This window comes from Clarias gariepinus, chromosome 11, assembly GCF_024256425.1.
Source record: "Clarias gariepinus isolate MV-2021 ecotype Netherlands chromosome 11, CGAR_prim_01v2, whole genome shotgun sequence".
Classification (NCBI taxonomy): Eukaryota; Metazoa; Chordata; class Actinopteri; order Siluriformes; family Clariidae; genus Clarias; species Clarias gariepinus.
In genome coordinates this window covers 14,095,074-14,114,937 of record NC_071110.1, presented here as the reverse complement: position 1 = coordinate 14,114,937, position 19,864 = coordinate 14,095,074, and the positions used below count along the sequence as shown (strand labels likewise).

General features: G+C 38.7%; 1 protein-coding gene across 3 annotated transcripts in view; it reads right to left on the bottom strand.

Annotated features, from left to right (window-relative positions):
* Positions 1–19,864, bottom strand: part of tenm4 (teneurin transmembrane protein 4) — a 218,286-nt gene that overhangs the window by 105,105 nt on the left and 93,317 nt on the right. For 2 of the 3 annotated variants that reach the window (XM_053507223.1, XM_053507224.1), the window contains exons 5-7: positions 7,256–7,502; positions 3,454–3,528; positions 840–1,075 (exon numbers count right to left, since the gene is read on the bottom strand). In XM_053507223.1, coding sequence (XP_053363198.1) covers positions 840–1,075; positions 3,454–3,528; positions 7,256–7,502 — 558 coding nt within the window. The remainder of the gene's footprint in view (positions 1–839; positions 1,076–3,453; positions 3,529–7,255; positions 7,503–19,864) is intronic. The other variant, XM_053507225.1, reaches the window with a different exon arrangement.

Genomic DNA, 19,864 nt, shown 5'->3' with positions numbered 1-19,864 from the left:
TCATCATTCTACTCCGATGCATATTTATTCTCAGTGATGAAGCAGCAGAAGCTATTTTCTCTCTGACGATAGGAAATTGTTCTGAAAGATATTCCACCATCACCCCACTGATGTGCCCTTGCACTTGCTTTGCCCATTTTTCTTCTTCATAAAATCTTATTTCAGATCCCCTCTCCTAAGATTGCATTTAACAATGAAATAATTTATATGTTAAACAGATACACATGTTAATGCGAGCCATATGATGAAGTCCTTTTGTCGGAGCTCTGAATGTAAAACATACTCTCAGGTCGAATGATGGCAAAAATCTGCATCTGTGGTGTAATTGGAAATAAGGCATCTTATTTCTTTTTCGCATGCATGGATTGTAACACCAGTCTCTTAGAGGACCACAAGGGAGTGTGTGCAAAACATTTCACTACTGCATGACAGGATCTGGGATAAGACAAAGAGGGGGTTTGACAAGGACTAGAGAATTCAAAAGCATAGTCTATTCGCCATATACGAAGCTTAATAGTTTCACAGAAAGGTGTTATTTATTAAAAGGAAAAATCTTAATTAGGGTAGGGTCTGAACCGTATTTGGAACGTCTGACTGAAAGAAAAAAAAAGTCCTAGGGAGACCATCAAATTTTAACTGACTGAAAAAAAAAGAAAAAAAAAAAATCCCTGCTTTAATAAGATGAAATACATTCAGCATAATGTTCTCTGGCATGACCGTGTATTAAAATATTTAAAGGAAGTGTGCTTCTCAAGTTGGAACAGTCCTCATTAATAGACCGGCAGATATTTCTAGGATCTAGGATAAAAAGCTGAATAGAAGAAGAGGTATGAACTTACCGATGAAGTACGCCAGCAGGAACACCAGAGTGATGGAGATGAGGATGGCGCTTAGGGCGGCACATTTCCAGTTGCAGTACTTGTAGGGCTTCTTGAGGCTGAAGGCGGGTCGGGTGAATGTGCTGCGAGGCAACGGTCGTGGCGGGGGCGAGTACACCGTGCTGGAGGTCAGAGGGTAAGCGGGCGACGTCGTGCAGTACAGCGGTGAGTTCCCACCAGGCTTGAATAGAAAGTGTCTAGAAGAGCGCAGTAAGACTGTATTGCACGAGTTCACACAAAAAAGGTCAAGAAGCGTGTGTCGATGTGTTACCTTAAGGGTTGGCCTGAACAGCGTTTGCTGACTTTGAATACTCATTGGTGTTTCTGCTTTCAACAGTTAAACTAAATGACTGAATTTAATTTCGATTAAATGTTAAAGTCTGGATTAAAACAAACAAATTATATTTTATATACAATTATATTTCATATTAAATACAGAAACCTTTTCATTTGTAAGTAAGGAAAGTTCATGTTGAAATAACAGTACGGTACATACACAAACCAATAACGTGTATATCTTTAAGATATACAGTACTGTGCAAAACTCTGGAGCCACCCACTGACTGATTTCTTCATATTTTTATACCAAAGAACCAGACTTGTCTTGTACTTTTAATGTAGTGTTGAAAAATAGTAAAGACTCTAAATTTTGGCAGGTTTTTGGCTCTCATGTTCAATCCAGTCCGTCTACCTGAGCAGTTTTATTCATTTACATCATTCATAAATCATTCAAGCATAAAAATAGTTAACTTAAGGCATGAACCAGTGAGAAACAGGTGCAGATGATGAGAGATTCTCAGACTGGTGTTTAATTAGTTTACTGTACTGGTGATGTTGAACGGAAATGAGGTTGTTGCTGAGGTTGTTAAATAAACAAGCAATTTAATTTTTAATTACAATTATTTTAATCTACATAATTTCATATAAAGAATTAAGTGGTGGCTCAAGACTTTTGCACCATACTGTAGGTATTATATACTGTATGTACTGTACTATTATACTGCTGGCAGCATGAGAACTTTGTGTACAATAGAAATGAGTTACAGATGTTGTGTGCTGGAAGCTGTTGTTTAAGCTACATCCAGCCGTAAGTGTTATGATTGGGATTACTCTATTCCAGATGCTACCCAAATACACTTGGAGTGTATTTCTAAAATATGTTACGTTTTGGAATCATACTCATACTAATAATTTATTCTCGGGAATCATACTAATAACACCAACAGTTAAATAATGTACTTTAATAAATCAAAAGTAAGGTTTGTAGGCATTAACATTGTGTGTCTGTTTCTATATTTCGATAATTTTTTTTACATAATAATAAATATATTTGCCATAAATGGTTCATTAGCTGTTATAGAAAATTATGTCACATGACTCTAATTGGTGAATCCCTATTCTTTACCAATTTGTAAATATCGAGTAACATATGGTACTATATACGATTTAGAAACCATTACATATGTTTCTACATGTTGTCCATATAGGGATTTTAAAGAACAAAGCAATGTATAAACACCAAAGTATTCAAAAGATTCAGGCCAGGCTTAAGTGTTAAGTGTTTTCCCCCACTGTGTTAGACAATACCGAGCACCTCTGCACAGTCAGTGAAGCTGTCACTTTGACTTTTTGGTTGCTTTGGCCGCTTTTAACTTTCCTGCAACCAGGGTTTGCTGCACTGGAAAAGTGAATCGATATGTAATTTAATTTACAGCCCGAGTGACCACGGAGGATCCTTGTTAATATGGACTCGTGCTGTGACTTCTAATTCACCTCCAGAGGGTGTGTCTCCGGAGTGCCAATAGGCTGCTGTATAGTAGGGCACAAATGGTAAGGGCGGCTCATTTGCCCTTGAAGATCATGACACACTCTTGTTAAAGGATGGTCCGAGTGAGTGCTGCGGCTTTTAAAAATGAGAAGAGATTTTTAAGACAATTGAAACCGCTTTACTGACTGAGTAAGAGCTGCTCAGAGATGAATTACATATGAATCATATGCAACCTTGTCCAGGCTAATGTGCTAAGAAAAAAAAACAAAACAATTGCAATTTTACCTGCTAGCATCGATCACGGTTAGTTCTGTGCATGCAAAAAAAAAAAAATTATTGCTGGAAGGTACGGTTTCACACCTGAACAAAAGGATAGAGTGGAAAGACAAGATCAATGCATGCATATCGCTAGGAAGCATGGCAAAGCAGATCCTACTAGTTACAGCGGCCGCGGTCGGAGCATGCGACATACCCATCAGTGTCGCGGCGAGCCGTAGCCAGTATGTCCATCTCTATAAGGTTGTCCTGTAAACTGTCTACGATTGTCTGCTTTGCTATGTTTCTACACACAGGTACAGAGATGGATAGATGGAGTGAGAGTGAGGGACATACATGCATGCAAGAAGGAAACACAGATGTGATCATCCTGTGACTTCAGAAGTAAAAGGTGGGAAAACCAAAACTGACAAATGAAAAAATTAAAACTAACGCCCCTTATGGAACTAAACTAGGATTCTGTCGCTTGCTGTGAAGCCTTCATACAGTATTTTCATTACTAAACAGTGTTTCCCCCACCCAAGCATGTACCTTGTATTGTATGACCCTTGCCCTTCTCTGCAAGAGTCCTGCTCCTCTCTGATAAACATTAGAGTATTCTGGTTCCTTTGTGGTTGGGGTTAAAAGAGAACAAGGTGTTATATAATTCTTTAGCTTTTACAAAGTAAATTTACTCAGTCAATAATTCACATATTACGGTTGGTTGGAAATTCTACATTATACGTTGAAATGGCGAAGAGCAACATGTTCTTTTGCAACAGTCAGGAGGAAATCTTTCCTTTTTCTGGGAGGAAAGTCTGAGGAACGCCGGGTCATGTCTGCATCAAACCACTTGTTCCATAAGGGAATGCTGAGGTAATGCAATGGAAGAATGAACCAGCAAGCATGCAGACCACAGACTCCACACCTTCAGTTCAACAAGAGAAAAAGACTTGTTTCCCTCCTATTCACTTCCTGTTTAAGGCTCCTCGCTCTCTTCCTTATTTTTTTTATTGTTCATTTGTTCGGCCAGCAAGAGAGGCATTAAACTTTTAATGAAAAGGAGTCAAACTAGGAAGGGGCTTGGCAAATTGAGTGTAGGTGGACGGGAAGAACAGAAAAAGGGAGGACAAAGGAAAACCAAGCTAAGCCACAACATCGTGGGAGTCTCTGTCTCCATTCGTCCCTTTGAACTAAGGGACGGCACTGTTTTCTGGCTAATAACTAAAACCCCATGTTCCCAGCCCCTGTGAACCTTTCCAAATGGCTCTATCTTCTGTCATGAAGGCTTTTTATAACCAAGTATTGGATGAGGGAGGGGTTGATAATGCTGATTTATTCACTTTTCCAGCACCTCCTTTCTCCCGCATACTGGCTGGCATGACCATCTGTTCCCTTCTCATCTGGGAATACCTGCTACAGATTAAACTTTGGGAAAATCCGTAGCGCCTAATCAGTCATTATGTCGTTAAGTGTCCCTCCGCAAACCGAAATTAACACTCGTTTTCCTGTTGAGTGGACCGCCACAGCAACGATTTTGTAGAGATGAAGAAGAGTGAAAAGAATGATGTGCAGGCAAACATCCATAGCATATGTGCTTGTCAAAAAGAATCTTTTTTGTAATAAGAATGACATATTAGGGCGAAATATTGTGAAGCTTAATCTGAAAGTTAGCGAAATCGCACATATTCCAAGCCAGTTAGGCGATATGTAAGGAATGACACATGACAGACCATGCTGTTATAGGAAATGAATGCGCACTGGGGTGGTGTGATTGAATATTCTGTAAAGAAGTTCGTATCGCATTATTTTCATGGGGAAGTCGAAAAGACTAAATCTAAAAAATCAGATAAGAATCTAAATCTAAATTAGACTAAAATGTTCACATTACAAGCCAGATGTGACTCAATTTAGATTGTCTATGGCTGTCTGAACACAAAATTCTGACCCTGATCCAGTTTCGAACGTGGTCCTAGATCAGGTATATATCTTGAGACTTGAATGAGAACAGGAATTCATGCGACTTCTTGCCTTTGCGCATGACGTGGTGCTCATTTCATCATCAGTCAGAACCAGGGGATTCATAACAGGGCTAGCAATAGCTAATAAAACAGCTAAAGTGAGGCGTCTGGCTTTCTTCCTTTCATCTGGACCTCAACAACTGACTGACTGCTTGTCGTCCTCCAGAGCAAAATCCCAAGCATATTTTTGCAAAAATCTCTTTACTTGTTTAAAATTAATGTGCGGTCACACAAATATGACGTGTTTAAACCTATATGTCACAAAGACACACTGAAGTGCACGAGTGTGTTGTTTCATAGGACTGACACATCACTGTAAGAGTCAGATAAAAGTCACTTGTAGTTATTAATGTGAACAGTCATGGCATGGCCTGAGTTGCAAATCTGATCTAATCCAAAAATCTGCATTGAAAATTTTGGCTTGTAATGTGAACCTAGCTTTATTTTTTAGCATTATTTTACACAAGAATCTGAACTTAAGTGCATGGCATATATGGAATGCCATTTAAGGCCATTATTAAATACATAAACACAACAGTAATCAGTTAATTTATTTATTGATTGATTGATTGAACTATTCCTTAGGGTTTGGGGTTTCTTGTATAGAAAAGCGGAGACGTTGCTAATCCACGTGACTGATTTATTATGGATAAAGTGATCAATTAACACAAGGTCAGCATTAAGTGTAGCAGGTGATCGCTTGGTCAGCTAATTTCTTCAAGCATGGACAGATTTTCTTTACTGGAATGTGTCACAAGTGAGCAAAAACATCATCATTATTTGGTTTCTAGAATTTTACTTGTCCCTATGGAAATATTGAAAGAACGTCTGCACCAACTTTGAAAATGGCTCACAGAGCGAATGTGGGACAAAGCCGTTTCTAGAGAGCAATGAGCTCTGTGGTGTGTGAGAGGGTAATCCGAACACCAGCTCTCTTCAGTCCTAACCTGACAGCTCTGATATTTGCTATGCATTAAGAGCAGCCAGAATGATGTAGACAGTCATTAGCATTCAATGCACTTGACTGATCGGTTTCATAAGACCCTCCTTAAGCAGCATGAGCAAAGGCTGATCGGAGATAAACAAGGACCCAGGGCTAGTAGGGGAGAGCGAAAGCTGCCCTACAGGTGCCTGGGTGCAATTACCTATCCATTATCCACTAACCTACAGTATATGGTATGCTTAAGCCCATCAAGGTCTATAAATTTCAAGCAGAGAGGAAAACAGTGCTTTTCTTTTGTGGGATGGTTTGGATGCATGGTGGCTCGCTGCCCTGGTGGCAATGACAGCCATGTAAGCAGCAGTTCACTGAAGGTCATCCTGCTGGAGCAACAAACAGTGCATCCGCACTACAGCGATACAGCAGTGCGCATCAGATTAGGCATGGATATGCAAAGAAACAAGTCATTTATTATAATGCTGTACAAAAAAATGCAAAACTATTACTTTGTATAATGTGTTTTTAACCCATTCTTTTATGTAGAGCTAAACACCTACACAGCACTATGCCTAGCCTGGACATTGTACCAAGCAAACATTATGCATTATTATGTACAGGAATAAACATGACTCAACTGTTATAAATTGACCCCTTGGCTCTAAAAGCAGAGGCAGCTTATGTTTACCTCCACTCATGCTCTCAGCCAGGTACAAACTGATTCAGAGATGCAAGACTAACATATGGGCAGATAATATAAAATATACAATAACAACTGCATTGTCATAACCGTCATGTAATGCATCTCTACGGTGTAATCTGGCAAGTCTGCCTAACTACATACAAGCCTGTATGTGCCGATGGTTCTATCCCTTGTTGTCATCGTTTCTCATGGCATTTATGGCATTGTTGAATGCACAGGACACATATTAATTGTGGCCTTTTGCAGCACTGACCTAAGTTTTGAGTACGGACCATTTTACAAGTGACCTGCTGAGCCACTGTTCCACCTGGACCTCATTAGGGAATAGTGCACCAAACAACCTTTAGTGTGATTGACGCTGTGAAATGCCTCACTGCCTGAACTGTACCACGGCTTATAGGTCTTACCGCACATGAACAACTTTCTCTAAAAGTACACAAACCATAATTATACGCTAGGTAACTTATAATTATGATTACAGAAAATGCTGTCTTTCATACTTCCATCCGTATAATTATGCTCATTAGAATCCGAACGACAGAACTGATTCAGGATAATCACCTAAACTATAGGGAGTTGAACTCAGGCCAAAGTTCACAACATGCAGGTTTATAATGCATCACGGAGATCATCTGGCTGGTGAAGAACCTTAATATTATTGTATTTTACCATTAGACATTTCCTCTGTCCTACCTGGTCTCCAGGGGGATGTTACTGTTGAGAAGCCAGTTGTCCTGTGCACTTCCAGAGTCTGGGGCACTGGAGGGTCCCTCTGGTGCGGCCGTGCTGTCGGTGGGTGCCGGACTGACGTTACTGCGCGGCGTGTAGTTACTCCGGCTCAGCGAGCCCACAGAGGTGCCATGGTGCTGACTGGGGGAGTGCGAGTGGGAGAGGGGGAGTGGAGGCGTTCTCAGGCGCGAATGATTCTGGTAAGAGCCTTCTGAAGTGGAGGAAAGGAGAGAGAGATGGAGAGAAAGGGAACAAGAAGAGGAGTAAGGTTAAATTAATGCATTATAACCTGCAAGCATCACATGAAAATCTCTACGCTCTTAGTGAAAAATGTATTCTCGAGGGCTCTAGTTCCTCCTGGATTTCTACTTTCTGAACATTTTCTGAATAGGAAAACGTCTGTTGTACAACATTTATGGGTTACACCAGAAGCAAAAAAAAAAAAAAAAACTAGATGGAAAATTGTGTAGGTGTATGTACTTTTGTTTTGTTTCCATTGGGAAAATCTTATCTGCAAAATTCTAAAATTGGTGCATTGGCTCTATAAAACCTTTCCCTATAAACATTATCAACAACAACAACAAGACCAATTCAGTGTGCACAAAGCCGATTTCTCCCTAATTTAGTCGTGACCAATTTCCACCCGTCTTGTTAGGGCACACCCGATCAACAATAGCTACCGAAACGAAAGGGTGTAGGCTAACCGTGGTTCCTCTGGTGCACCAAAAGCCACTGACCTCATCTTTTTAAACCGCATCATTAAGGACCAGTGTAACACACTCAAAGGGAAGCGCTATCCACCCCTTCTGCTTAAATGAGCTCACTGATGCCCATGATTGGTTAGTGTTGCTATGGTTGATGTGGAAAAGCGAGCATGCCATTCTCAAAGAGAGATACTGCTGCCATACAATTCTCTAGACTCCCAGCTACCTGGGAATCAAATTTGCAATCTCTGGAAGGAAAGGTACCTTACTTTTAATTTTCCTCCTACTTTTACTCTTACTCTTATTTATTTTACTTACATAATTTAAAAATTTGTTCATGTGTCTTTCGTCATCAATGGTGGCCAAAATAATTTTTTTGACAGTTTATTTTACTTTTAAAACTTCTTTTTCTTAACTTTTATAACTGTATCACAGAGAAGACCATAAGCACATAAATGGAAATTTGGAGAAAAAACTTCAGATTTCAGCCTTCAAGCCGTGTACACAGATACCACGTGTTCCATTGTAGGCATATTTAAAGCTAAGAATATTTGCTTAATCTGTTAAAACACCCCCCCACACCCACACCCCTAATGCATGCTTTATTAACGCACATTGTGGCACATGTGGTCATGTTAAAGTATTTGCAAAACAACATATTGGAGTGAAAGTTGAGGCTTGTTATGGCATAGCATCGGGTTTGCAGCCAGTGTTACAGGCATGCATGGCTAAAACTACGCGAGTAACATTATCCCTGGTTGACTTCCCACCATCGTGTCTCAGCTGGCAGGTGGAACCTTCCATCCTGCATTAGCTACCTGCACCGCTGACAAGCTGTCATTATCAGGTATGCTGAATTACCAGAGTCAGCCGGTCTTCCTCCTATTATGGAGTGATGTCCGACAGGTCAGAGTCTGCCATCAGGAGGCTTGTCAGAGTTGCAACTTTTGTTTTTCCATCCTGCTGTCACTAGCATGTCATGAGGCTTGGGGAACTAACACATTAGATAGTGTAGACCAGGATGGAAGCTGTCAATCCTTTATGCCATTTTATAATCCAAGCCCAATCAACAACAAAAAAAAAATGTTAAATGAAAAATGTTTTAATAAATGCTAATATACAGTTAATTGTAAATTATTAATATTTATTATATTTATTAATTACTAAAGTAATAATTACAAAACAACAGAACATATGACTTTTTCACAGTCCTGCCAGTCCTGTCTAAAACCAAAAAGTGTAATGCTTATGGGAGGCTGATGAATTGTTGTTACCTAAAAAAGTTTATCTGATTGATTTTTGAGATCTAATAAATGGTACATCAAAAAACTTTGGTTTCTCCATAGTGGTCACAGTTTCCAAAAACATCTCAAATACAGTACTGTGCTTGTGTGTACCCGTGTTGAGGAACTAATGTCTACATATTTTGTTTCCAAAGAGCCAGACTTTTTTGTCTTTTTTGTGCAGTCTTGTTGAATAGTTCAGGCTTCCTAAAAGACTAATTTGTCTTCCATTTTCAGTCCAGTCCCTGTACCTGACCAGTTCCAGAGGAATGTTTTTTTGTTTGTTAACCCCTACAGTGACCTATATATCACTTACGCATACAGTATAAAGAACATCTAACTAAACGCATGAACCAGTGAAAAATAGGTGTGGATGATAAGGCTTGTGATTAGTACACTGGTGATGCTGACTGCTGAGTGGTTGGAACAGACGAGAGGGGAAATGAGGTTGCTGCTCAGGTTGTTACATAAACAAGCATCTAAGGGAACTTTGCAGCCTGTCACAGTAAAACATTATTCCCATTTCTTCAATTGAATCTACATCATATGATATCATTCAATATGGTGGTGGAAGTTAATTAACGATCCAACATTAATATAAATGTTTACATACTACATGATGTAAAGCCTACTACATGGACAGGTAACAAGATTGTCAGATGATTAAGGACACCTCTTGGTCATGCAAGGATGGGCATTGGTGGTCACGTTTGTGTTTTTACAGATTTACAGACTTTAGGTGGTTTCCCTCTCAGCAGATATCTATAGAAGCTTCCTGATTATGAGGAGGATACCAAATATGACAAGAGCATGACCCAAGCTTTAATTAATTAACGTTCTGATAAATCACCTTCCTGAAATGAGGAGATGTACGCTTTATGCCATGTGGTGAGCCCTTTTTTTTTTCCCGAGAATCATTATGGGATATGTCACCGACAGAAACCCAGTTGCTTTTTTATTCCCCTTCATTTCAGGCGCAGGCTTGGATCGTTTGTCAGAGAGCAGTGACAGATGGATCCATAAAGACTCACGTTCGCACAATCCTACGCTCCCGATTACTCAGAGCCTGATGCATCTCTGAGCCAAGCTGACGATGACCCTGACGAAACCGGCACCAAAACAGAACGAAAGTGATGAAGGAAAGTGGCTGTTACTTCCTTCTGCACCAGAATGCTAGTTGCTTATACGTGTCCTTTTTAAATATAAACGTCTAATACGTTCAGATATTCACTATTATTTCAGTCTGTGAGTCTATCTGCTGGCGAATAAATGAACACATATGTTCGACTACGAGCAGGCATATCACTTAAAAATCTCACGCCCAAATTTCTGCAGCATATGTTATGGCGTACGGACAAAATATTTGTCATGACCTCTTAACAATGCCAATGCTGTAATCAATCTAGTTTTAATTAGTGACGAAAAAGCACCGAATATTAAAACTCGAGGCCATACATTTTAAATCTGTCCTCAAGGATGTTTATACCAATAAATACAAATGAGTCGATTATGAGTAAACCTTTCCTTTATAAAACATTGGTCAGGCTTTTGCACTTGAGATGGCCTTTGGGTCTCTTAAAATAGCAGACGGCAAATGAGAACAGCTGATGCAGCGTTCAAAAGTAAGAGCTTTATTTTCATTGAAAAGCACAAATGCTGAGGCACATTCGAGTTCTCGAGACAATAAGAATCACAACAAAGGAAGCACCGATTCAGCAAAAATAAATCAGCCGCAGTCCAAAGTCACTTAAAACCGTTTGGAAGGAATAATCAATATTTAGACAAACCAGGCAACTGCAGAGGAAAAAAAAAAAGTAGAATGAGACAGACCCAGCTTCAAACTTCAAAATAGATCTTCCCCCAAAAAAAGCCTGTGCATATTTCCTCCAGTCCATCTCGTTTGCTACAATCCCCTCGCCTAGAGGAATAAAGGTGAAGAAAAATTCTCCTGAGATGTAATGTAATTTCCACCTAATTATCCAAGCTGACAGTTTGTAGGATGTCAAAGTGTTTAATAATTATGAAACAACAAATGTGTCAGGCAGCTGTTACAGGAGCAGCGAAACGGCTCTGAGAAAAATGGCAAGTTTCAGAAGCAGTTAAAAAGTGGGTAAAAATGGAAAGCGTGTAATTGAGAAGATACCTAGAGAAATATTAGTGTAGCCTTTACATGGTGCTGAAGTACAGTACTGTGCAAAAGTCTTAGGCACCATATGATATGCTGTACCAATTTTGTTATATAAGTTTATCATGTCTGCATAATTATATACAAAATCCTTCAGTATTTCCATATATAACCTAAAAATTTATAAATAAATAACATTACAGAAGAATATATGCATGGCTGTAAAGAAAAATATATATAAGACCAGTTTTTTAGATGGAAACAAAAAACCTAATGTATGCTCCTGGAATTTGCATAAAAATAAAAAGGAGCGAGTGTGACAAAGTTACCAGAAGAACTCATATTCTCCAGCAAGCTCAGTAAAACCTAACAGCTGTTTTCTTATAAAACTGCATAAATCTGTGTCTAAAACTCCAGATTCTTAGCAATAAGTTTTCACTCCAAATATTGACTGTTTATCTTATTACTTTTTATTGCTCTTTATAGAAGTTTTCCTTATGCCGAAATGTTTTCAAAAGCAGCTTTTGCTTATGCCATATTTCTGTATGTGCCCAAGACTTTTGAACAGTACTGTAAGTAAAACAGCTGTTTTTTTTGTTTCCATCTAAAAACTGGTCTGCCTTGTACCATATTTCTTTCTTTACAGCCATGCATATAACCTCCTGTAATGTTATGTATTTATCAATTTTTAAGTTATATATAAAAATACTGAATGATATTGTACATCATTTTTACAAACATGATAACATATATAACAAAATTGGTACTGTATGTCTGTGATGTTTTTCTCTACATGTAAAGATATAGCATGTTCATATCCGATCCACATCAGCATGTCTATTCCCTTCAGCACAGTCACATCAGGACAGTCCAGTTGTTGAACAGGAGGCTCATACACTCCGACTCCTACAATCACGGATGAATTCAGAAAGATTTGCCATAATTTCTTACCGTTTTGAATAGAATCGATGCGTGACCCATTTACCGCGCCTGTGATGTAAGAGACGATGTGTGTATGTTGTGGATAATTTGACTGCTGGTATTTATACTGTTTACGGAGTGATTACGTGTGTTTTGCTATGACATGAGCGATCAGATCCATGGGTGATCGTCTCCATTTTACTATAGCACGACATTTACTGTGTAAGGGAAGCACACTAGCAATTACACTGTCTCCTTTCAGAAGACGAACTTAAACTGTTTGTATGTTGAACTGGCTCCTTGTTTACTCGATGTGATGTACTCAGAAAAAACCATGGCAAGGTTAGTAACTAAACAGAAAACATTTGTATGTCATTTTGTAAAAGATTTTTGATGTTTTAAACTTTGGTGCCTATATTCAATGATGAAAATAAAATAAATTATTATAATATTATAATTTAATATTTCCATATTATTTTATATACTTAATTATATATAATTATTATTATTATGATTATTTATTCATTCATTCATTCTTTATACTGCTTAGCCTCATTTGAATCCTGGAGCCAGGAGACTTAAACCACCAATCCACTGCAGGGCATCCAGTCTCAAACACACACACACACTGCGGAATTTGGAAATGTGAATTAGCCCATTCTGCATGTTTTTGGACTGTAGGAGGAAACCAGAGTACCCGGAGGAAACCCACAAAACCACAGGAAGAACATGTAAACTCCACACACACAGACCCGAGGCAGAATTCGACCCCTCGACCCTGAAGGTGCGAGGCCATCATGCTGCTATTATTATTATCATTATTGTTATTATTATTGTTATTATTATTATCATTATTATTATTTACAAAACTAAGATGTATAAGCATAAGTTACAAAATGTCACATTCTCACAGAACTTAAGCTATTGTCATAAATGAAAGGTCTATCAACAGGATTACTCATTTAAAAGAATTAGGATCAAACATTATACAAAGTTCCACTTGGGTCCATTCAAACAATTCATATTGTTTTATGAACAGTGCTATAAATTCCAATGCATTTGCAATTTTGAAAAATAAGGACTGCATAAAATGCAGTATGTGTAATGCATTATAACCTTAGGAATGTCTTCTAAAGATGTATTTTTATAGCTTTGTGTATATTGTGTGGGGCGATCGATAGATAGATAGATAGATAGATAGATAGATAGATAGATAAGGGACTCCTATTCCATGTTCAATAGTTGCAGGCGACAAAGACCCATTAAACTGGTCTGAAATCAATCTCAAAGGAAAATCAAGTTGCTTCAGCTGGCAGTGTTAGTTAACCACTGGCTGATACAAAACCATCAAATCTTGTGCCGAATTGATTTGTAGATATAAATAATTGATAAGCAGTGAGGTCAGGCATTCAGACAGATCTTCCACGCTTGATTATCTAAGCTCATACTTCAACCGTCTCAAAGTTTAGCAGCAATTTTCAGCTTCATATCTGCACATCGCAAGTTTCCCTCTGCTAATACAGAGGCAAGAAGAAAGACTAACTCCCCTCCACGAGCGGTGTGTATCGACCTAAAGCTCAAAAATAACAACCCACACCAACGATGGTCACACCTGACAAGGCACGACATGCCCCGAACCCCCGCTCAAACTGCTGAGTTGTGAGAGGTTTGATTTAGAATTAATCAAAAGACAGTCGCCAGCCAGCCAGATCATTAAAAGCAATCCAGTGCTGCAGCCCCTACAGCTAAGCACAGGAGCATCAAACCCCAACTTAATAGTGTTCGTCTACTCAAACACAGCAATGATGGAGATGGCTCTTCTTCGAACACATTGTTTCGGCTACCAGATGTTAGATACAGAGAAGCGCACAAGCAAAAATGTCTCCCCAGAGCCTAATTCAAAGCTTTGGGGACTTTCGGATTCAACGCTACTGTTCGGAGTTCTGCTCACCAGTCAAACTACTGTTTCTCACCATTAGGAGAGACGGAGAAAGGCGGACACAGGGGAAAAGAAGCTGTCTTCACAGGGTTCTGTCTGAAGGCGAGCGTGCTTGGGAACAGAGCGCAGGACTCTAAAATATGATACCCGCACATGAAATCTGTCATATCAGTGGAAATAATGGGACGGCTGTCTGTATGTATTTTGTAGAAATGTGAATAAAATCGCTACCCTTCTTTTAATTTAAATTGTGTAACAAAACCATTCACAGCGCCGTCGCCTAAAAAAAAATAAATAAATAAATAACCCTGATTAACATGCATGACATTGCTCATGTATCCTTAAAGGTCCTGAAGATAGATTCGATGGTGAAATGCGCAGATGGCTTTGATTACTGCTTTTGTTACCTGCATGTTAACTTCTAAAACATCTGACTACATTAAAACTTGGATAAAGTATGCTCGTTCCTAAGCACGCTATCAGATGGATGGTCCACTGTTACAGTTGCACTCGTGTATAACGGTAAATCTTTGAAGAATGTGAAATCTCATGCAAAGACCACCATCAATAGAATACCCACTAGGTAAAAAAAAAAAAAAACCTTTGCAAATCCACAGTTTCCTCCTTTGCCATGTGCTGCTCATTAACTCACCACGTTTATCCATATTTTAATATCAAAGTATCTCCTGCAGAAACCCCGTTCCATGGTGACCTCTTTAAACACTATTTGCTCCATTCGTTCTGGCGGCAGAGAGAAGGCCTGTGATAAAGCGAGTTCCGAACAAACCTCGGCTCATCTAAATGCAGGGGCGAAGGACGACCTGGCGGGCTTCGTTCCCTGCCGCTCATTCCTGCCCAGTCAGCTGCAAAGACATGTTGAATTGGCCTTTACAGAGGAGAACCATACTCAATTAGCAGCCCACTGTGGCCAAACCCCATGCTGCCTCATACTAAAAGATGCAAACAACAGTATGGTGGGGTTGAAAGCAGAGCCCTAGATCTGGAGACCGGCAGCCCGGCAGGGGGTCCACACCCTGCTTTAACGCTCTCTCCGGGATCCGGGCCCAGACACAAACCTAGGGGCCACAGTGCAGCACATGCTCAATAAAGAAGCTCAAGCTTCACTGAGCTCACATCATTGGCCTTAACGCAGGTTAGCAAGCATTCAGAACAGGATTTTTCTTTCTTTCTTTCTCATTCTGAGCACAGAATAAGTTCTAAGAGTTGTACATAAACAAAATGAAGCAGGAAATGCATCAAAAAGAACGACCAGTACTTTTAAGACTTAATACAAGCAGAAACTTAGAACACCACAGTCACCCTGATGGATTGGGGGAATATCACTGAATTAGACATCAACGCTATGCCCTGATGCTCTACCCTTAAATACGCAGCTTCCGAGGATATATCTGCCGTGCCCTCGTATATAATTCTCTCTCTCTCTCCCTCTCTCTCTCATATAGAGAAATAGCAAATACAGCAGGAAAAAACACACACTCTGAAACCCTGAGCTAAGCCTTTTTTTATTTTTTATTTTTTGCTCACATCTCAGCACATGATCACATTTCTGTAACTACATAATGGGGCTGATTTCAAAAGATGGACGCGAAATCATATCAGCGTCGAGAAACAGTTCTGGCTCCTTCCTCCATTATTGTTGCTCACGAGACATAAGAACGTAGACGTGCATGTGTTACAGTACATGCAGACTATACTGTTCCCAGCATACTCTCTCGCTCACTTTTCTTACTTAATCCATTCTTCTGCTCTGTTAACCTACATAGGGAGGCCAGTCAAAACAGTGAACTGTACTAATGCGGACATAATGTACCGATCGTTTCATTTCCTGTCGTGGTGACGACATGGGAAGAAAGAAGAATAGCTGGGTTCGAATGGCTTAGAACCATATGGCCAGAGTTTCTATGTATATTAACTGAGTTAATTAACTCAGCATGCTATCTTGAGCTATGATTAATGCTCATAATTGCAGTTCAAAATGAATGTGATGACACCTGTACATTAAAATATGCAAAATTAATTTCAATGGAGACACAGCAGGGCTGAGGTATGAGTACAAAAAAAGCCATATGTGATATTCAATGCCACGGTGTAAGTAGGTAATATGAGTGGCTTTAGCAGCTCATTAGGTGATGTAAGTGAATAAACAGTGACATGCCTTTTATAATGTAATTGGCTTCCTGTCCTGTCACAGATTTGTCAATAACGGGAGCCGAGCAATACGAAATGACAGAGTCCTCTCTGAAGAATATCTCTCATTTATTGTTTGTCATTTATTCGCAGGTAATGAGAACTAAGCGAGACTGCTGATGACTGAATTGGCGGGGGAAATCTCAAACTGCAGCTTCAGGCAGCTCCTATATCAACAACAGAGCAATGCGACACAACTGATCCTTGACAATAAGTCTTCCATTACGTTACACTTAGTTTCAGAATACTAAAGCTGCTATTGCACGGCCTTTTGTTTCAGTCGAACAGAGCCGCATGGTGCTTCACATAGCTCGCGGGCAAAGTGGCTGATTCCTTGGTGTTTGTGCTACCCCTCACTGTCAGCCTCAGGGTAACCTATATAACAGATGCAAATCACAGCTGTGCGTGAAAGAGACGAATCCCGGCTTTAAAACCGGCGGAGTCACTTCATCACAGTTGTTTGCTAGATGACCAGGGGTTGTTTGTGGAGAAAGTAGAAACAACATATAGGCATCTAATGTGCTGACAAATGGCTGGAATACTCCAGAGCTTGATGCAAGTGCGAGCCTTTGGGTAGTTAACTGGTAAAGTCGATCTATTATTTAGAGCATTTTTTGTTATGCTGCATCAAAGGGCCTTTGGGAGCGAGAGCAGATGCTTATAGCCATTTACTGTCTCGTGTTCACTTCTTACTGTGCATGCTTTCTTTCACTGAACGATTATCATACAGTATACACATATATGTGTATATCTGAATATTTTCAAACAATTCAATACTGATATTGACTTACTTTGGATTGTATATATATATATATACTGATTGTTTTATATATGTTTTCTGATTTCTTTACATTTCATATACAACTTAATATCAGAGAGACTCACCCAGAGGAGGGCAGTTTCACTTTAGTGGCAGTCATTGAACGATACCGAGAACTCTACTACTTTTAAATGGAATATTTTGTCCAGAAAATTCAGTATTTGTACATTTTTTTGATCATTCCACTTTGATCATTCTGTTCTGTTCATTATATTATCAGAAGAAAAATAAACACAAATTAGTCTTTTATTATTGATCAAATTCCATCAGGAGAACCTATAAACAAGTTTTTTTTATTATTATCAGAAATTGGAGATTGAAATTTTAAAACATTTTTTTTTCTTTTGCTTCTTTCAAAATCAAAAATGAAACCGACAATGAAATAAAGCAGTAAAAGTCTCTCTATTTTTTTTCCCTTCTTAAAACTGTCTTTGTTGCAAATAGCGCTGTACATCATTATGCCAAGGCAGGTCACTATGACTTAATAAAACTCTTACTTTTAGCTAGCTTGAGAAATTGCTCAGGAACCATGTTCTGAAATGGGAAGAAGAGGATCACATAGAAAAAAAAACATATTGGAGATCGTTTCAGAAGATGGTGCAAAGCAAAAGCTTATTCTCTAGGTCTATTAACAGATTTTGCACTGAACAAGGCTTAACCTGACTTGCGATCCACATTTGTGAAGATAATAGTCTCTGACTTTTTTTTTCTTTCTTTTTTTTTTTAAGAGGAACAATCACTTTCTTTACATGTCATTTCCACATCCTTGGCTATCAGTTCAGATTACTGCTTACAGTATAAGCCAAACCCAAAGCTCACCAGATGCATTATAGGCATTTGATTGGACTTGACCTGATAATATCCAACTTTATCACCAAAAACACAAGTTTGAAAAAGTCAGAACTTCAAATAATTAAAGAATTAATTATATCATTTTATATTTCTGCTTTTAAATATAGACCAAGATAAAAAAAAATAATAATAATAAGTACCACTTATTTTATCAACTGAAACCACTGGTATTATCAACTGAAATCATCTTTTTTTCTGATTAACAGCTCATTAGTACAGAGTCACACGTCAAACAGATAATTAGAGCAATCAGTGCATGACACTATGCGTTGCTTTACTCTGTATCAGTTGCTTGAGTCTAATCTTCTCAAATCACCAAAAGGATTTGATTTTTGATGCCGTTTCGTCTTGAATGAATGAATTTCTATCAAACATTTTTTTTCTGCCAATTTCGACGTATTTAAATTTTTTTCCCCCCATGTTCACTTTTTAAAACTGTTGAGGGCTGACTTAGGGCTGTGAAGGCGTTTATTTATTATTGAAGATTCTTAAAATAATTTAGTCATAATTTAGTAGTTAAGGAGCCAAGAAGGAATTTCACAACTCTTTCAGCGGTAATAAAAAATTTTAACGCTAATGAGGCTGCGAAAGAAAGCTGTCGTTGAAAATTAGCATGACATCACATCTCAAAGAAGCAGACGTTCACTATAACGCAATAACCTTGTCCGCCATATTCCCCACTGTCTTTATGTTAACTTTACAACTTTAGAGTCTGCTTCTTGCTTTAGTCAAAGTATTCATTTTATATTCCGTGGTAGTTCTTTACATCTTTTAATTATTTACCATGGAAAATAAATAAATAACCTCTATTGAATTGATCTGAACTTCAAGGCGCCTGCGAGTTGCTAGACCTTTCAACCGTGAAGCTGTTGTGGACCACGCCAGCGCTCACGACACAGGATGAAATCTACCATGACAAGGGCAATGAAGCAAGACTTGCTGAGATCTGCGCTAAACAGGACAGATCCAACAATAGGAGTCATGCATTTTGGCAATTTGAGGGATAAGCTGGTTGTTGAAATGAAATTTCAAGTTAATCAAGTTCTCAAAATGAAATGGAATGTGCTGCTGTGCAAAAAAACAAACAAACAAAAAAAAAAACACTAATAACCACACGGATGTTGAAACACAATAAAGAACAGTAATCAGTGTGACAATAGCAATGTTAGCACTAATAGGTTTTAAAATAAAGGGTGAATTGCTGTAATGGAAATTTAAATCGGACATCAAATGCCTAGGGAAAAACGTGGATGTTTTTAGACGGTTAAATATATTCATAAAGCTCAAAAGTAACAGGTAGTTCTTTCTGTAAGCTTACTTTAAAGTGTTTGGTTTCTCTTTGTGGTGAAAATCTCACTCTAAAAGCATGTAGTCTCTTAAAATATGGACTACATGCCCCTACGGGCTCTAGCAAAAACCCCAGGCTAAAAAAAAAAAGAAGAAGAAACATTGACAGTTGACTCATCTTAAACTACAGCTTAAAACAGCAAAGTGTTTTCGCCTGAGGTGAGCTTCTTAAGCTACAAAGTGCCAAGTTGACTCAATGTCTGTTGTCATTCCATCCAAATACATTTACAACAGGACAAAATACTGTGCCTCCAGGACCATGGTGGAGCAAACAATGCAATCTTACAGGTGTCCACAGGATCAGGGAACAAAACTAGGATGCAAATGTACTTAAATCAAAAAAAAAAAAAAAAAAAAAACAGCAGGTACTGCCA